Raw genomic sequence first — 21,352 nt, forward strand, 5'->3', positions numbered from 1 at the left:
CAGGCAAATTGAAGCTAAGTGGCTCAGTACGAAAGCATGTGGTGCCTTTGCCCAACAATCCATTAGAGTCTCTCACTCAATCATGGATTACTGACTTCTGCAACAAGAGGAAAAAAGGAATACAATTTGGGATCAATATAATCCTACACATTTAATCCTTACTTAATGGAGGCAGTTGCTATTAAAACAGCAAGACGTAGCTCTCATTAGCTACCAGAGTATTAAAGCACTTTCTGCAATTAAATTATAGGATGTTACAGCACTGAAACTTGCCAATCAGCCCATCAAGTTAGTTCTGGTGATTTTATCCCCATATCTCTCCTCATACTTTTTAATTCTTCCCTTTCAAGCATCTAATTTACCTTTTTTTATAAAAAAGTACTATTTCAACAGTGATCTGTGGCAGAGAATTCCACCTTCTTTGTGAAACTCCCTTTTCTAAACTTCCCCATTAATTTTAAATTTTTTTGTGATTATCTTAAATTTGTGACCTCATTACAGACTCTAGTCAGTGGAAATAATTTATTACAGCATTATTAAATAACCGATTTAATTACTAATAATTTATTCACCCTTCAGAATCTTGAAGACTTCTCTCAAGTTGTACCTCAACTTTCTCAATTCCAATGAGAAATCTTTGATTGCTTTCAAAAAATTAGATCTAGACTTCGAAATATTGCAAAAGCTTTATAAATAGAATGCATTATTTGGGTCAGTGATATAATCTAGTTCCTAACAACTAAAGATGGTTGTCTGAGCTTGCTTCTCATGCATCATAAGGACTGTGCAATCTGAATATCAAACTATTTTTCTGTGGAATCTTCACTGTAAATAGTCAAAGAGGTGCATCATTAATCAGCACACAAAATATAAATCTGAAACGTTATTTAGGTTAGGTCTCCAGTGTTCATAAATAATGCCCACCAACAATCCATGTGATATTGCACATTTCGTGCTCGAGACATAGAAATCCAAATTGCAGAAATCAGCCGTAATGGACAATTGAGTTACTCTGCAGAACTGGCAATCATACATGTAAATGTATGTAAATATATGCAAAGGTATGTATCAATAAGCCATTTAGTTTTTCTACAAAAGGGATCAAGTAATAATAATTCTTGCATTTAATGTTTTGCCTTATCACATTGACAAAATGTCTCAAAGATCTCCAGATGATTTACTCTAAAACAGTGACTGCATTTGTGACTGCGAAAGTAGCAGTTTCAATGAAAATACCGTATAATATTTTGCTTAAGATTTCCTCTTTCAATTTTACACTTCTTTGATCCTTTATCTGATTAGCCAGGTGTCTGACATATGCAAAATAGGTATTGCAACATTAGCATTCTTAAAAAATAAATAATTTCTAAATTATTTTACAAATCTACTAAACTACTAAGAATATGATTGATGTCATCGTCACCACATACTAATACTGATGGCCTTTTGTGCTGAAATTTCTAGGAATTGCAACATAGAAGGCCATTTAACTAACTGAACTTATGCTCTTAGCTCCACTGCAGCTGACTACACTTCAGCGCCTTGGGACGTCCTCCCGACGTGAAAGAGGCTATACAAATGTAATTTTGTTGTTATAATTTGCCAATCTTTTCCCATAGCTTCATATTGTTTGCCTTCAGCAACTCTTCCATATTACAATCGATTATTACTAAGAAACCATGTGGCTTAACATTACTAAAATAAATGTGTTGGTTACATCAATACTTTGGTTGCAGGAATGAGAAATTCCCCCTCTCCCTTAAGTACTGTATCTACTTTTTCAACATTCACTTACTTCCACTGTCAAAACCTTTAAGAATTTGAATGCCAATAATGCATTGAATAATAGTGGTCATGATCACAGTGAATCACAACTACATGCTTTCATAGGTTTGTTCTGTTCTAGCTCATGGTTTCAGAATAATAGCTAAAAAAAATCACTCCGGAATATAATTTTCATAAGTCAACATGGTAGATGTGATTTCCTCTAAGAGCTGGCATGATATGACATTGATAAAAAAAGCATTTGGCCCACAAAAACAGTCACCACCCTGACAGTATATCCCTTATTATTCGGAGGATCTCAATGATTATATATCATTGTTTATTACAATCAAGACAAAATGTTGAGCATCTAGCATTGGTGCCACCATAACTGAAGTCCTGTGTGTAATTGTGTGTAATTATCTTTTATAAAAACAACAGAAGAAAATAGATTGAAGGAGAAACTGTTTGACTAAAAGGTTTTAAATATGTGTAGCAAACTGCCAGCATGAGTGAATGGTACAAAGATTTAAAAAGGGTTTTAAAAAGGAACTAGAAATGAATTTCTGGAAATTAAAAGGATTACATGTGATATGAGATGTGTATCAAATAATCTTTTGGAAAGCTGGGCGGTTAGGCAAGATGGACCAACAGTCTACTCCTGCCTGACAAATAAAATAGAACCCTTCAGTAAAAGGCTTACCTTTTTGATATAAAAAGCAAAGATAATCATCCTTGCATTCGAGTAGCACCCTTCAAGTTCGGAGAACATTTCAAAGCACATCACAGGATTTATTCTAAAGGGCAGTGATTGTGTATTTAACAGGCAAACAGAGTAGATAATTTGAACACAGCAATATCCCACAAATGGCCAGAGTGAATTTTATTTGGGGAATTGTTGGCCCCCAGATCCTGGGAGAAGCTCGGCATCCTGTTCGACCCTCGACTATCCTTCACCCCCCACATCCGTGCCATGACCCGCTCTGCCTTCCCCACTACCTCAGCATTGCTCGGCTCCACCACTGTCTCTCACCACAGGCTACCGAGACCCTCACCCACACATTCATCACATCCAAGCTTGACTACACAAACTTCCTGCTTGTTGGCCTTCCCAACTCTTCCCTCCATAGGTTGCAGATCATCAGAACTCTGCAGCCCGTGTCCCCTCCCCCACCAGGTTCAGCAACCTTATCACCCTCATCCTGGCCTGGCTCCACTGGCACCCCATCACTCAGAGGATACAGTTCAAGATCCTGGTCCTCATCTTCAAAGCCCTCCAGGACCTTGCTCCTCCTCACCTCTGTGACCTTCTAATCCCCTAATCTGCCTCTCCCTCTGCTCGACAGGCTCCGGCCTGCTTCACGTGCCCTGTTTCGCCTGTCCCACTATTGGCAGTTGGGGCTTCAGCCTCTCTGCCCCAACCCTCCATCCCACTGTCCCTCCGACTCACCTCCTCCGTTGCCTCCTCAAGAGCAGTCTTAAGACCCTCCTCTTCCTCCATACCATCGGTAACCCTCCTATCCCTTAACCCCACCCCCCCACCCTCCTGATCGCAACCAGGGTGCGGATCCTTGACTGTCCAACGCCTTGAGACTTCCACCTGGCGTGAAAGGCGCTATACAAATATAATTTGTTGTTGTTCTCTTTTTGAATAGTGTCATGGGATCTTTTAATGTCCATCTGAACTGGCAGGACCTCAGTTTAACAGCTCATCCAATGGACAGCACCTCCAACAATGCAGGACCCCCCCCTCAGCACTACATTGGTGTCTCAGCCTAGACTATGCGAGTTCAAAGTCCCAACCTGAGCTTGAACCTATAACCTTCTGGTTTAGAGATTAGAATGCTACCAAATGAGCCAGGTTGACAAGTGATTGATTAGAGTACGTTTAAATGAAATTAAGAGTCTATTATTGTACAATAAACAGAATTTTAATGAAATCAAGTTATTCTTCAAAATCATCCTAACATATGGTTAGACAAGTTAACCCTTTTAGCAAAGAAACTTCTGCAATAGCAACAAGTACCATCCAGCACTAACTACCAAATAGTTTACATAACTATCAAGTGGTGCTTACAGATAAATACAATTAAAGAACCAACCAATTCTATTATAATAGAAGATGCCCTTTTCTGTAACTTGGGAGGAAAAGCTTCCATTAGAAGTCACATAGAAATTCAGTAGATTGTTCAATTGAGACAGTAGGAATATTTTTTTTTTAAAAAACTTTTATTTTATCTTCACAGATCAATACAATATTGTGCAAAACGATATACAGGTAGATGAGGAAATAAAGATATTATTACAAATTTACAAGAAAGAATGTGAAGTATCAAAAATATATAAAATGATGCACAAGCAAAAATTCAAACAGAAATTTAAAGAACCGTTTCATTTTTGTCTCTTCAAATTGTCTTAAGCAAACGTCTCAGATTCTCAATCAGATGCATTCACATCTAGTAGTGTTCACAGCTAAGAGCATCCCTTCATCCAAAGTAGGTTTATCTGAGATAATCCAGTTCCTAAACGTATCACTGTCATCTCATTTGAGACAACGCACCTCAAAATGAAAGTTTGTTATCAAAGAATCTTAAGAATATTACAGCACAGAAGAAGGCCATTCGTCCCATCGTGCTTGTGCCGGCTCTTTGGATGTGTTACCTTATCAGTCTCACTCCCCCGCTCTTTCCCCATACCTCTGGAATTTTTTCCTTTTTAAGTACCCAATTCCGTTTTGAAAGTTGTTATTGAATCTGTTTCCACCACCCTTTCAGGCAGTGCATTCCAGACCGTAACAACTCTCTGTTAAAAAAAAATTTCCCCTCTGGTTATTTTGTCAATCATCTTCTATCTATGTGCCCTGGTTATTCTCTTTCAGATCTCCTAGTTGCTATTTTATACTTGTGTTCCATGGTTACAGACTCCCCAACCAGTGGAAATAACCCATTTATGATAACCTTTTATAATTTTAAACACCTCTATTTAGACCCCCCCCTTAAATATCTCTTCTCTGGTGAAAAAAGGCCCAACCTATCCAGTCTATCCTGCCTGCAGTAACCTGCCAGAGCTGGTATCATCCTCATAAAGCAATGCTGTACTCTTTCCATCACTGCTATATCCTTCTTATAGCATGGTCTAACTGTAAGTAATAGTCACTTATAAGGCACCATTTTGATATTTCTTAGGAAATATATTGGCACTCTATACATTTATCATTATTATAAATCCTGCATTTCATTTGGTTTGCTCCACCCTATGAATTCTTGCTTTCTTGACTGTATCGTAATTCTCTTAGTGTTAACCATTCTATGTGAACAGTCATTGCAAATGCTATGTAATGTAGGTAAGGTGCCTATCACTACATTTAGAAATCCCATCCTAATTTTATAGGCTTGTTGAGGATGTCATGATTCATTAAACTGCACATAGATAGCAGAAAATTAGTACGACACAGGCGGAAATACAAATGGTACCTCAGTAGAATTCATTTTCACCTTTTCAGATAAATACCCATCTAATTCAGACTCTTGGAATAGTAAGGTCCATGGAAAGATAGCTGACTTTCTATACATCCTCAGATCAATTTGAGTTACAGTTCAGGTTTATTCAATTGAACATTTCAAGGGTTGGAGAAACAAGCTACATTTTTTAAAAAATCATTACACACCCTACAGTTCTTACTGCATAAACATCAGTATATGGAAAAATAATCAAATACCACTTGGAACCAAATCTTCTGTACAAAACACCATCTCCATTTGCTGCAATATAAAAATTCATGGTTAAATCAACTTTTTATGAGATCTAATCCAGTTTAAGAATATAACTGCAATTCACAGTAACAAAACTTTTTCATGGTGTAGAGTACTAAATCACAAGGTGCAGCTATCTGGAAAATCCCAAGTGGAAAAAAAGAATTTTAAAATTGTAAACAATTAATATAAAATGAGATGTTTTGGCTAGAGAAAGAATAAAAATACATCTCTAATATAAATAATTATATAATGTCTAATTCCAAACAGATTCTAATTGGCAGAATTTCTTACTGGGAGAAGCAGTTGGAAAATAATTAAATTTGTCACATATATGTCATGGTAAAGAGTAAACCATTCTATCTCAAAGTTGGCACATTTGGGATAAACCACTTTTTAATATGGTGGTAGCTGACAGTTTAATAATATTCATTAAAAGTAAGAATTGCATACAGGATAAATATAATAAAGTACACACTGATAACTGAGAACTGTAATAGTAAGGATACATAGTGAAAAACATTGATAGCAAATCCAATTCTAATGAAGGATTGTGCCTGAAAGGTTAAGCTATCTTCTCTTTGGATGCTGTGGATTTTCAGCATTTGTTCTGGTTTCAAAATTTCTTCTTTGGATGGACTGTGGAAATTCAGAGGACTGAGTGGATCCCCTTGACTTAGCTTTTTGGTAAATTGGCTTGAAAATTTGTCAACTGATGACGAAGAAGCATTTGTCACTGATGGCGAGGAAGCACAATAGCATCAGTTTAAACAGGCTATGTTTTAATAAGTTGTCCTGGGGCTTCATCACTTCTCTGGGTCAACTTTAGCCTACTCTGGACTTCTTTAAAAATAGATACATTACCAAACAGTTCAAGGCATTTGAAACATTAGTTGCCTTTCAAATCAAAAAGGGACAAAATCTGTATACTATCAATTTATTATTAATAAATAAATGTATTATTATTATATTATTAAATAATAATAAATTGGTCACTTCAATCCATGACCCTTTTTTGGGACGCTGCTGTGCGCAATTGGCTGCCTATAAAAATATATAGTCAATTCACTTTACAGTATATTCAGTGAAGCGCTTTACGAGTTCTCGTAGACGTGATTAATATTATTCTAAAAGTTCTTAAAAGTTTGAAATGTAGAAGTTATTTAGACTTTAAAATTGCATTTAGTTTAAAGTTAAATTAAAATATAGTTGGTCATACCATATGAATGAGAATTTTTGTTTGCAGAACCTGATTCTGTATTTCTCTAATGGAGCCTGGGAAAGAATTAGGCAGTTATAAAGTTTCTAATGAATTAACCTCCATAAACTGTATTATAAACGACAACAAAATGACATTTGTTTAGTGCCTTTCACATCGGGAGGACGTCCCAAGGTGCTGGACGATCAGTGTTTCGGACCCGAGCTGGGGGAATCGGGATTGGGGAGGGTAGGAGAAGGATCAAAGATCAAAGGCACGGTCTTGAGACAGGTCTTGAAAGAGGCAAGGGAGCTATTAATGCTACTAGCTTTACAGACACAATAACAAGAACAACTTGCATTTATATAGCGGCCTTCATGCCGGGTATCGTCTGCATGCTTCATAGGAGTGAAGCCTGAAGCTGAGCCAGGGGGAGGGAGGGGGAGATGGCTGTAAACATCAAAGAGGAAGGTCTTCAGGTGTGATCTGAAGGTGGGGAAGGAGGGAGTGCGACGGAGGGATCGAAGGAGAGAGTTCCAAGGTTTCAGGACGAGTGGCTCACTCACACAATCACTTATGCAGCATTTCCTGGGGGGGGGGAGGGGAGAACACGATGACCACAACAAATCTACTGATTTGTACCCCTCGCTTGCTTCTGGCACACTTTCATGTCAAAGATTAACATGGTTGTACCTATTTTGCAAAATTGTTAAATAACAATGTCCGGATTTTCACTGGCTATACAATTGGATTTTAAATTAGAAATTTAATGAGAAATTTCAAAAAAATTCTATCTTCCAAAATGAAAGAAAGCTAAGCAGCATTTCAATTAAGTTAGAAACAAATGGTTTAGAATAACTGGAAGAATCAAAATAAAAGCCAGAATATGGAAGAGAATAGAAAAAGGACAAAAATAATGAATGTACTTTAAATCAATGAACTTAAACATGATGAATGTACTTTATTCTAAACTTTGTTAACATTAGTTCATGGCAAATATTACACAACTACACCTCTATTACTGTAATATTGGAGGCCTTTTCGGTTATATAACCAATGAGCTGAAAATATACGGAAATAAAACAGGAATTATTCATATTATTAAGAGTCTAAGAGTTAATTACTAATAAGCTGCTCCAATAGAAAAGTGCGGCTGCAACTTTCCCGCAACAATGACCCTCGCCCACTACAAACCCGCCATAAATGTAGTTTCTGGCCCGCGGGCTGCTCGCACTGTTTACCTGACGCCACTGTGGATGAAGAGGCTCTGGACCTGAAGTTAACCATTCAGCCCATCATGCCTGTGCTGACTCTTAAAAAGAGCAACCATTCTGTGATTTTTACCTGCCTTTTCCCCATACCATCTCAAATTATTCCTTTTTACATATCTGTATTGTTCCCTTTTCAAAACTAATATGGATCCTACTTTGATCATCCAATGGAACATTCCACATGCGAGTAACTCTGTAAACATTCCTCCTAATCTCCCCCTTGCTATCCTAACTTAATGCCCTTTAGTCTATGATAACCAATAGAAATAACGTCTCTTCATCTACTCCATCACCCCTCATAATTTTAAATGGTCTCCCTTCAACTTTCTATATCCTAATGAAACAACCAAATTGTCAATGTTTCAGCATTCTCAAAGTGACTGAAGCATCAAAGGCTTTTACTTTATCCTCCCTCATATTGGGGAGGGGGGGGGAGAAAAGACAATCTTAGTTCTATGTTCTGCCAAAATCAGCACTAAATCAGTACTGTTCATGTTATCAGCAGTCATTGTGTAAACACTTACTATAGATAAATAGATAACCTATTGGATCTTGCCAAAATTGGCATTACGCCCTTGCTACACAACCAGATTTCAGGAAAAACACATTTCACTTTGTCTGAATGATAGTCAAAATGGGCCTGACAATATAAGTTGCGTCAGCGATTTATAATACTCCTTGCATTTGATTTAGCTTCTTAGCACATCTTTGAGACGTCTCAAAGTGCTTCAAATATACTGTAAAGTGAATTGTATACTGTATATTTTGCGGGCAAAATATTCGTCACATCTCAGGGAGCTCCTCCTGATTCTTTTTTTGCCCCCCCCATTGTTTTTTGACTGCATGTGTTTTAGGCTACTTAGTTATTTTTTAACAAATTTCTCAATTTTCTTGTGTTTTCCTAAAAGATGCAATTTCTTGCTTCCCACATTAGGAAATGTTTTGATTGGGTTTGTTATAAATTTATTATGCATTGTACAACCAAAACATTTAATCTAGTATTCACAATAGCACATACTAAAAAAATCCTGGACATCACTTGAATCAGGTTCTTTGTGTGTACTGTAACTCATCTCTGATGTATCAATTCTTTTATAAATCTATATATTAAAATACATGTTGATGTGGGCAAAACAATATAGGTATAACATTGCTTTGACCAAGATCAGGACGGATAGATGTATGAATGTATGGTGCATACAATCAATTCATAACAATTAATTATTAACAACCACTTTGGTGTTTCAAAAAATGGATGTCGATTGCATCACTTCTTTTTGAAATCAGCATTACAGAAGGCAACAGGAAACATATTGTCCCTTCCTAGATATTCCATTTCGATCTTTTTAAATTCTTTACTGAGTTTTTCCTTTGGGACACCTTCCTGGTTTATTCTTGCTACAAATATTTGTTGCTTTAAAATAGTGATAATGCACACACAGTGAGTGTAATTGTGTGCCACGCACCTCTCTTCCTCCCGGACAGATAACTACAATGGAAAAAAGATGAATATGTAATCGAGAATATTGGTCGCGAAATCAATAAATCAACAGCAGTACAAGAATAACAAAGTCCATATGATTTGCCACCGATGCCTTGAAAATTATAATTGATACATTTAAAATTGGGATAAAGTTTATTTCAGAATGCTATCATGAACATTGTATTTGTCTATAAAATCCCCACAATTGTCACAATGCACCCTTGGTATGCAATGTTTTCCAAATAGAGATGGCACAAACAGCTCAACCATTTTCACCTGAATCATCTGGTCCATAAGAAACTAATACTTTACTTTTTTGTGATGTGGACAATTTGTGGATATATTAACCTGTGTAAACCTAAATTCAGATGCCAGGACAGAATCATAAGAAAATATCCTGGATTAAATGATTAACTTCTTTGTTATTATTAATTTAACTAACTACCCAACTAACGAACTAGGTTGGAGAAACCTTCAGAGGTCAGAATTGATCTATCAAAATCATCACCAATAGAAGGATCTAGGCTTAGTCCATATTGCAGCTATCAGATCATTTCTACAGAAATCTTTTTACAGCTGTCTAAGAAATTGTTGTGGAGTGCAGTGATCCCTGACTGCTCTTAGAGGAAATTTTCTATTGAGATATTACTACCCAAATAGCTTGCCATAGAGAGAAATGTCTTACAAGTTTCTCACTGTTTGTCAGAGGCCATGAGAAAAGAATGCCTGCCCCCAGTCTGCCTCTTCAAGTTCTGTTGACTCAAATTGTCACTATATTTAAGTGTATTTAATTTTTAATTGAACTGTTGACTTGAACGTTTGTGAATTTCTGTGTAGTTCGAAAACCTGAGATAATCAAGGTCATACAGACAAGTAAAAATTAACTTTTACATAGCAGTATACATGATACATAAAGGTAGAATTACCAATCCAGAGAACTGAATACAGTTGCAGGAGTCTCCTTCTTCTTTGTCTTTTCCTCTCAGTAGTTTTTTCTTTATTTAAGGGGTAACTTTTTATCCCCTTGGTCTGTTCCAACTTCAGGCTAGCTCGTGACCAATACTTATAATCCCTGAATAAATATGTTTTTCAAGTTTGTGTTCATTCTTCAATCTATCATCACCTTTTAATTGTGTTACAATTTTCATCTGCTGCTTTCCTTACATGTATCTACTTTTATCAAATGCTGCTCTTGATCATTAATCTGATGCTTCTAAGCTATTAATTTTTAAAAGAAAATACCTAAAGACTTCAAACAACTTTCATTGGTTCCCCCCTTGTTGCTATATTGTTTCTCAGAATTTGAGGCCTCTCCATCTGGCTTTTGCATACCAAAGCCCTCTCGTCACACATCTCTTTCTACATATCTAAACAAGAACATTACAGAAAGGAAAAACAGATACTACTCATTTCTATCAAGATTATAAACGTTCTCAGCAGAATTTCATTTAAAACTATTGTAGTACAAATGTTAAGTAACTTTCATTGTAAGCGAAATGCATAATAAACTATAATAATCTATATAACCGAGTCGAATGCTCTATAACAAGGTAGTCGAACCTTTGGCTGCTGCGGGCCAGATTCCCTATTTAAGAATGGTCCGTAGGCCGCATAAGCAACATTTACACAGCACCTTTTTCATGTTGGAAGAACATCTCATTGTTGGCTTGGCACCTGAGCTGGGGGTGAGAGCCGAGGGAAGTGGGATGGGAGAAGATGATGAAAAGTGTGGTCAAAGAGTTTGATCTTGACATGTCTTGAAATAAGGAGTGAGTCGGGGGACATCAGGAAGGATGCTATACAAATGTAATTTGTTGCTGCTGCTGTTGTTATTACAGTCACTGGTTGGTCATTTGGGGTAAGCAATCTGTGAAATACTGAAATATCAACTATTTGATTCTACACACCAGAACTAATGCATGTCCATCCTCTCCCCCCACCCAGTAAAATGTATATGCTATTTGTAGAGATCTTGTTTGCTGCTATAAAGTGTTAACTATAGAATTTTGAATTCCTTGCTTTAATAATCTAATACAACGGTAGCATTAATCACAAGCATGCTGGTTCCATACAATTCAGGCAACCTGGCACTTGGGATAGAAGGTTTGGTGTTTCAGCAGGTATTTTGATCATAAGATGTAAACCACAAATTGTGAGGCCGATTGAATAGAATCATCTTGGGCTAATCTCTGCAATACCCTAGGTAAAGCAGTTACAGCAGAACCAACGGAAATGAAAAGACCACTGCAATTCATCTGGCGAGTTCCACAGTAAAAGTAAATATATTTTAAAAACCCGACACGGCTTTATTTCTCATATCCTTGTATAAAGTTCTTCACAAACATACATTTTTGCTTTCTTATCTAATAATCTTTCTGGAAATTGTTGACACAACCTGCTTCCATCATCTCCTTTGGTTGTTTGTTCCACATGTGGAACATTTATTTTCCACATGTGAAACAAACCCGCAATCCCTCTCCGCTGCTCTCGAATCCTCTGAACTCCTCCCACTCTGGCCCCCCTCCCGCACCAACCCATCCTCTGCGTTTACTCTCCTCCACAACACCCTCTCCACCACACGACACCATTGCCCCCCTCACCTCTTGAATTGCCTCCTATTCCCGATTCTCATCCTGGTTCACCAGCCACCTCTGCTCGCTCAAGGGCCAGGTGCGGGCTGCTGAATGCACTTGGCTCAAATCAGGCCTAACAGTCCACCGGCACATCTGGCTGGACCACAATAAACCTACCGCTCCGTTCTCGGCTCGGCCAAATAGTCCTTCTACTCCAAGTTAATCCTGGAGGCGAAGGGCAACCCCAGGTTCCTGTTCTCCACCACCAACCGGCTCCTCTGCCCTCCCCGCCTTGCAGATTCTTTCCTCCGACTCCCACTGCGAGGAAATGCTGGACTTCCTCAAGTCCAAAATTGAGGGAATCTACTCAGCTACACTCCCAACTTCCACCCCCTCCCTACTCTCCCCCCACACTCTGACCACTACCCATCCCGGCTTCTCCTCCAGCCTCCGCACTGTCTCGTGCGGCATTCCTCAGGGCTTTGTTCTCGGTCCCCTCCTCTTCACACTCCCCCTTGGTGACATCATTCGCAGACATGGAGTAAATTTCCATATGTATGCGGATAATACCCAACTCTATCTCTTTGCCTCCACCCTCAACTCCAGGACTACTGGTGTCCTGACAGATGTCAAGTCCTGGCTGAGGGACAACTTTCTCCAACTGAACGTCAGCAAGACCGAGGCCCTCCTGATTGGCTCGTGCCAGCGCCTCCGCACCTCGGGAGCCAGCCTTCATTGCTCCACACTCAACCTCACTAAGCCAGCCAGGAGACCTGGGTGTCTTGTTTGACCCTGAACTGTCCTTTCTCCCCCACATCCGCGCCATGACTGGCACTGCCTACCACCACCTCCGCATTGCTAGATTCTGCCACTGCCTCACCCCTCAGGCTGCCAAAACCTCACTCACACATTCGTCACATCAAGGCCTAATTATGGAAAACCCTTTCTCATCGGTCTCCCCAACTCTTCCCTTCACAAGCTGCAGATCATCCAAAACTGCAGCTTGTGTACTCTCACACACCAGGCTCCATGACCCCATCACTCCCACCCTCGCCCGACTCCACTGGCTCCCTATCCCCCAGAGGATCGAATTCAAGATCCTCGTCCTCACTTTCAAGGCCATCCATGGCCTTGCCAGCTCCTGCCTCTCTGACCTGCTGACTCCCTACCAGCCTACCCACTCCCTCCGTTCAGCGCCCTCCGGTCTGCTCCATGTCTCCTGCCCAACCCACCCTACCATCGGTGGCCGGGCTTTCAGCCTCTCTGCCCCCACACTTTGGAACTCCATCCCATTGTCCCTTCTCCTCGCTTCCTCCCTTCCTCCTTCAAGGGCTCTTCGATCGTGCCTTCAGTTGCGCTCCCACCTCTCTGCCTTCCCTCACCCCTACCCCACACTTGGGTCCTGAACCCTGACTGTCCAGGGCCTTGGGACGTCCCCTTGACGTGAAAGGCGCTCTATAAATGTAATTTTGTTGTTTTATTTTCTAAATTTAGTGTCCAATTGTTTTCTAATTTCGTCCCTATTGACCTCTGTTCCTGATCTCCAGCCTCCTCATGCTGAGGTGCATTGTGCAAACACTGGTTAGCCTCCAGCACCCTAGCTAAATAGTCATTGTTTATGTGGGAGCATTGGCAGCGAGGGTCAGAAGGTTTAAACTCTCGTCATTCAGCTGTCCTCCCCATCCCCACACACAACCAGGAGATGGTGCTGAAGGAATTTCTCTCCTGTTCTACCTCAAGTACATTTCTATTCAGTACATATTCTGTACAGCTTTCTTCTACCAAATCTAGCATTTTTTTTATATTTTAAACTGAACTGTCACACTTTAAACTGAACACCCACATACCCAACATGTCCAGATTGTTCAGGTTTATGCATATTGATTAATTATTTTCCTCCCAATTTGGTGTTGCTTATAAATTAAAACGGCTTTGATAGATTACCAGTCTCTAAATCAGATTGTACCAATTGAGGACACCCAATTTTCTTCAATAGGAACTCTGCAGCATATTCTGGCGTCAAAACGACCAATGCAATTTGGTCATAGTGCCCTTTTCTTTTTACCTCAATCCACCTGAATTTTGTCTTGCCCTCGAAGCAGCATGATGAGGCCTCAAGGTGAATGGCGTAACACAAGCTGTCCTGTAAAGGTCCTCCGACAAGGCTGAAGGCAGACGTCTGTCAGATACCTGAGGCGTCACCTGACGTCCAAGATCATGCATTTGTACATACAGGGTTTGGAATCCACCTTGATCATCAACAAGTATCACATACAGTTAGTACCCATGGTAACTGTATGTGACACTACCATCCTGCTCGCTCCCTCTGCTCAGTGGGCTCCGACCTGCTTCACGTCCCCCACCTCGCTCGCCCCACTTCTGGCGGGCGGGCCTTCTGCCACTCTGCTCCCATCCTCTGGAATTCCATCCCGCAGTCCCTCGCCTCCTCCCTTGGCAACTTCAAGACCCATCTCAAGAATCTCCTCCTCGACCATGCTTTCGATCTCCCTGCTCCCCCCCCCCACCCCAACTCGGGTCCAAAACTCTGCCTGTCCAGTGCCTTGGGACATCCTCCTGACATGAAAGGGGCTGTACAAATGTAATTTTGTTGTTGTTATTGATGATGAAGGGCAAATGTTGGCACAAAATCACAGAATCACACATAGAAAAGGCCAATCACTCAAACCATCATACAGGCTCAAATCTATCCATTTTTAATTTGATGAACCTCTAGGAAATACAGGAAGCTCCTGATATATCATCACTCCAAGGGACAAGAGCTCAGTAACTGTATATCTGGAGTGACTATGTAAGTATGATTCCTCCAGGACTGCTATGGGGTGCTATGGCTGAGAGGACTTACACCAACACACAGAGCAAGCAGCTGTCAGTTTGACAGAATGGCCCCATCCCCTGGAACTGTCAAGTTTATTTGTGAACACTCATTTCAGTTAATTACAAGTTTATGCATAGGCATACATACATATCTATAAAAAAAACATTTTGTACATTTTGCTTATTTTAACAACCTGACGCACTCAGACGTTTTAACAATCAGACAGAACCTCGCAGAACGCAAGGCCTAAAATTTCTACTCACAGAGATCCTGTCACAATAGTCAAAACAACCTGACTTCTTCTCATGGTACCGGGCAGCTGATTGTGAGAGTTCACTGAGTGGCTTGACGATTTTTTCCCATGCTGGGCTCATAACGATAGTTTGCAGCCCTGCACAGCACAGCTGGCTAAGAGGTGCAGGTAAGTTCATTCAGATGATATATAATATTTCTTCCTTACTGGGATGTGTAAAATGCAACTTTATATGTTACAAGCGAGTGATGATCGTAGGTTCATAAAAACGTTAACTGACAGAGACATTTTGTGGACAACATATAGTGCAATAGCAATAATTGGACGGTAGTTAGCATTTTATGAACTTAAGACCTAAGAACCTAACATTTGAAGATTTTCACTTAAAGGATAAACTGAAACTTGATTGCAGTAACAATATTTCTACCTCACAATTGCATTATGAACACGATCTGACAGCATCAGCATGCATAAAGGAGGAAAAAAATACATGTTCACCAAACTCTTGTAATGTTTACAAACTTATACAATGTCTTATACATAAGAGATGTTGTACTTTATTGATGTTCAGCTGAATGCACTGCTACAATTGACATGGATGTATACTGGGTAAATTATGTTCCAATTGCTATCAATCTAAGTCTTATAAAAATCAGCATGGATCATAAGATTTCCCAAAATTATAAACCATTAAAAAAAATCAAACTCAGAAATTGGAGAGAGGACCCAGGTTATATTCTGTAAATATTTTCAAATTGATCAGATTTTTACACCTCCGTAAGTCCTACTGTTTCTTAGCAGTAAATTGAATGTGACTTCAGTCATAGCAATCCCCTCAATGATGTCATAGAAGCATGTACTACTGTATATAATTGAACAAATCAAACAATTATAGTGCAGCTATGTTACTAAAATGTAATATATGCAATGAATATCATGAACATGCTTGTGAATATCGTAATTTGTATTTACAAGAAGGCTTTGCCATTTGGTACTCATGTCACCTCAACTGGGAAAGAGAAGGTGCAGATAGCCTACTCCCAATGTCAGTCTGGTGCAGAATGAGTTATGATACTTTTTCTACAGAAACACCTGACTGCAGCAGAGTAGAAATCATGCCACTCCAAACAAAAAGTCTCCTGAGCTTTGAAAACCTTACTGCCTCTAATTAAAATATGTTGCTAATGTCTAGTTGTGTGGAATGAACCCAGCATCTATGCTAACTCTTTTACCAGGTCATCCACAAACTTGTCATATGCACAATAACAATCCTTATATTTTTATAACTCCTATAATGTCAAACTGCTATCAAACCATAGATGTTATATCAAATAGTGTTTTACATAACATCATGTGTACATACTGTTTTTGTAGGCAAACAGCAAGGACCCACAAATAGGCATGAGATGAATGACCAACTAACTTGGACGTTCACTGGTCAGGACACCGAGTAAAAAAACACTTTTCTCAAATGATTTCATGGGAACATTAATGTCCATCTAAAAAGGCAGGTCGGATCTTGTTTTAATGTCTCATCTGAAGGACATCTGACAATGCTCCCCTAGTGTTGCAATGAATGTCAACTTGAACAACCCAGAGGCAAATGTCCTGCAAACAGACAATGAAAAGAAAAAAGTCTACCCCAATTTGCCATTAATTGATAAGAGGATTAGGCAAGGTACCTCATGAAGGCAAAACACCAGCTCAGACTTGAAAGGGCAGTGCAGCTATGTTACTAACATTTCTGCTAACATTCCTTGATGTGGAATTTTTTAGCCCATGAATGACTAGCAATGTTAATTCTAACATGGTTAATAAATGTGATCACCAAAGCTAACTAATAACTGCTTAGTGTGACCCATCCACTCACTTCAAAGCTAGCCCTCGTATTGCACTTTTTGTCCAAAGCACTGGAGTATCGGATAGGAAAGTACCTGGCTAAGTGGGGGAAAAAAATCAGTTAAGTAGTATTCCGCTAACACATTTCAGTACTATGAACTACAGGACCGAATTGCAAATACGTGGTGTATTAACTTCAGGGGCACAACGACTGTGAGGCGGGCGAGGGGAGATATATATATATATACACACACAAGATGACCAAAATGTCATGATAACTGCCCTATTATCTAAAAAAAATCATAAATTCTTTAAGATTTATTAGACTTTGTAATGGTATCACAACATTTTGGTCACCCTGTATAACATTATATAACTTATGTTATTCTACGTTACCTCATACACTACTCCTCCATCTGCCTCTCTGCTCAGCTAACTCAAGCATGCTGCACCCACTCCATGCCACCATTGCTGAACCTTCATCTCCTAACGTCTGGAACTCCTTCCCTCTCCACCTTCTGTTTCATCCCTCTCTTTCTGTCTAAATCCGACAGGCCCCATTTATCAACAAAGAGAGAATGATCACAATTACATATTCAAGACTGAGGTTGATAGATTTCTAAAGGATAGAGGAATTAAAGGATATGGGGATAGGGCGGGTAAATGGAATTAGGTTAGAAGATCAGCCACCATCTTATTAAATGGTGGGGCAGGCTCGAGGGGCCGAATGGCCTACTCCTGCTCCAACGTCTTATGGTCTTATGTTTACCCTTGCAATTTAATTCTAAGTGTTCCCTAAAATCCCATACTGAATTCCTGACCAACATACTTTTTCCACACACTTAAATATATCCCTGTAGCAATAACAAACAATACCTTCAGCCACTACCTCTTGTACTTCCTCCCTCTACACCCTGTTTCGTCCCCTCTCTGTCTAAGTCCTGGTTTTGAACATGCCAATGGTCACCTCTCTCTCTCCCTTGCACAGGTCCAACCACAACCTTTGTGAAGGACTCAGGACATTACCCTACATGAAGGGCATTTGACTGCAAATTCTTGTAACCCTTCATAATGTCACCCTTTTTGAAACTATTTCTGTGGGCTCATTTTTTTAAATGAGGATGACAATCAAGAATTTCTTTATTATCCCATTTCTATCAATTTGCCCGGAATGTTAAAAGAGCACAACTACTGCTGCTTACAGTAGGAAGTTGGACCATCATATACTTTCTACCCTAATCCCCTTTGGCACCTTCTTTCTACTTTATTTTCACTTTCACTGGCGAAGCCACTCTGTAAGGGTGAAGAAGGAATTTCCATGTGTATAGCTTTATTATGACAAAACTTCTCAAAATGCTTCACTGTCAAGTGTAATTACTCTTTCTGAAGACAAACATAACAGCTATTCACACCAGCTATTCCCACAAATAATCATGAGTTGAATCATTAATTAATTCTAGGAATTTTGGCCAGGACACACTGCTGGGGAAGATTTCAAACAGAATCAATAGTACTGACTTCCCACTGATGCAAATAAATCAACTAGCACATAGCACATACTAAAACGTCATAATCTGTAGTGGAACCATTCTCCCCCACCCCATGCAAAAATGTTAAAACAGGACTTTCTTGAAAACTGCTGTACGTGGATAAAATCTATGGTAAGGTGTGAAAAATCCAAATCCTAGAATTTAGGTGTACTGAGTGAAAGTACAGCACAGGGAGAGAAATCACGAGGAAGATGGCACAACATTGAAACATTCCACCAAAAGCTCCTCATGGCTAACAGCGGAAATCAAAAGATACTGTAGTTAGAAACTTGGAAAGAATGGATAGGGACTAAATTATAAACCAAAAGTAAAGATAGAGTAATTTCAATACAAAATTGTCGACTTTCAAATTTCATTATAGTTTTGTTCTCGAAAATTGTCTTACAAGGTACAGTATAATATGCATGGACGATGTCTCAGAAGATTATTATAATTGGCCTCGCCCAACTGTTACTTCCACAGTTGCTTTCTAATGACATGCCAATGATTTGCAATCAATCGCTTATCAAGGAATGATGGCATGGTGACAAAGATTCAGACCAACCTTTTCAGCAAAAAAATTCAGGTGAGGTAAACCTAACATGGAATAACTGTTAAATAAATACATTTCACAATTAGAATTTTTCCTTTTTCTGATTTTTTNAATGTACATTCTAATCCACCCTAGTTTGGGAACAACCGATCAAATGCAACCAGAATCTTTTGCAATGAAGACTCAAGTGCTGGGACTTAAGTCTACAAATGCTGATGAAGCATTTTATCTGAAGAACTATACACTAGATATATTTGATTTCAATTCTGAACACATCGCAGCATAGGGTGCAATGCTGGCACGGGAGTGCCCACAAAACACAGTCACTACACTTTACAGTATATTCTGTGAAGCGTTTTGAGACGTCCCGACGATGTGATAAGGCGCTATATCAAAGACAAGGATTATTATTATTATATAGGAGTTGAATTCAGTCTGACACTTCGGGTGCTCCTCCTCAGGGCGAGCTTGTCAAACAAATACTTGCCCATCAAATGATCTCCCAGACACTCCAGGGTAGTGATATTTTAGAAAGCTCTAACTGTTTAATGTTTAATATGAAATGATGAAACTCATACACAGAAGTTCACGGAAAACTGATATGAATTAAAATAATATCCCCGTTCCTGCTCGTACTGTGAGAGAAGTGTTGTTAATGAGAGAAAATAATAATAATAATAATCCTTGATCCTAAATCAAGAGGTGATTTAGTTAGTGTTGTAATAATCTTCTAGTCGTAATAAAGGAGTTACTGGTAACTACAAGCAATCATGAGGAACCAGGATGTATTTATTACTTAAAAATAACTCTAATGTGCCCCACCTTTTCAATTTTTTGTATTCAAAGATTCGGTAAGGGTATTTGTTTTTCAAAACAAAGAAGAGAGGGCATCATCAATTGCAATGACTTTAATGCATTTTACTTGCTGGCCAGCCGCTAAACAAAACTTGATATGTTGAATACAACTTACACAAATTTCACGAATAAGATCGGAATTGTAGTTAATGCTCACAACGCGCGTTTGGATCAAACTTAGCACAAGGCGTCTGAGAAGCATACAAAGGAAGAACAGATAATGGACAACGAAGGATTGAGATGGTGGGGGTTAAAGACAACTGTCCGTCCACCGTTTATTTTTAAATAAAGGCGAGAAAAGATAGATGGAGCGAATTGGCGCGACGGTGTCAGCAGCTGAACTGAAGGCCTAGAACCAACCGCCTTGTTACCACCCGCAGAACCAACCGAGGTATTGTCTTCTCTGCCAGGGCCTGGGGCCTGGGGCCTCTCTCTCTCTCCCCCCCCCACGAGTTCAGGACCATCACCACCACCATCATTACAAAAGACCCCCCGCCCTCCTCTCCCGGTCTCCTTCTAACCCAGAGCCCGTCCCTCCACCCAGGCCTCGACCGGGAGAGAGGAGAGAGAGAGAGAGAGAGAGCAACTACAGGGCCGCCGCCTCGTTTCCCCGCCCTCCCCTCCCCGCCCCGGAGTGTTACCCGGACAGGCACTTTGATAACAGGTATCACAGCCACCACACACCAGGCCTCGCTACCCGCTCTCCCGGGGTTTGGTGTATAACGTGACGGTCGGGCCCGAGGCCCTGCCCTAGGCCTCGGAGTATGAAGAAGAGGAGGCGCCGCTCTCATGCGGGGGCTTTTCTTAAATGAAGCCAGTCAAGCGGCTCCTGCTCTCACTCACCTCATCGTTAAAGGCGTTGACGGCGTCCATGCTGTCGGCGGTGTGTGTGTGGGTGGGTGGGTGTCTCGCTGCTCCAGGCTGTCTCGGGGCTCTCTCTCTCTCTCTCGCTCCGCGCTCAGCTCCACAGCGGCTCCACACGCGCCTCACTCAACATGGCGGCGGCTGCACAACACGGCCGCGCTGCATCATGGGGCACACAGCGACAAGCGGCCGGACACAAAGCCCAACAGTGAGAGAGGGAGTAACACAGAGGGAGGGGGAGTAACAGTGAGAGGGAGTAACACAGAGAGGGAGTAACACAGAGGGAGTAACACAGAGGGAGGGGGATTAACACAGAGGGAGGGGGAGTAACAGAGAGGGGGGCGACAGAGTAACAGAGAGAGGGAGGGGGAGTAACAGAGAGAGGGAGTAACACAGAGAGGGAGTAACACAGAGGGAGGGGGAGTAACAGTGAGAGGGAGTAACACAGAGAGGGAGTAACACAGAGGGGGATTAACACAGAGAGGGAGGGGGAGTAACAGAGAGAGGGAGTAACAGAGAGAGGGAGTAACAGAGAGAGGGAGTAACACAGAGAGGGAGTAACAGTGAGAGGGAGTAACAGTG

General features: G+C 40.3%; 1 protein-coding gene across 1 annotated transcript in view; it reads right to left on the bottom strand.

Moving 5' to 3' along the window:
• scaf4a (SR-related CTD-associated factor 4a) overlaps nucleotides 1-20,920 on the bottom strand; it is a 55,268-nt gene extending 34,348 nt beyond the window's left edge. Inside the window, exon 1 of the mRNA XM_007904059.2 lies at nucleotides 20,750-20,920. Coding sequence (XP_007902250.1) covers nucleotides 20,750-20,779 — 30 coding nt within the window. The 5' untranslated portion in view covers nucleotides 20,780-20,920. The remainder of the gene's footprint in view (nucleotides 1-20,749) is intronic.
• Nucleotides 20,921-21,352: the final 432 nt, after the last annotated feature.

This window comes from Callorhinchus milii, unplaced genomic scaffold (assembly GCF_018977255.1).
Source record: "Callorhinchus milii isolate IMCB2004 unplaced genomic scaffold, IMCB_Cmil_1.0 Scaffold4, whole genome shotgun sequence".
Lineage (NCBI taxonomy): Eukaryota > Metazoa > Chordata > Chondrichthyes > Chimaeriformes > Callorhinchidae > Callorhinchus > Callorhinchus milii.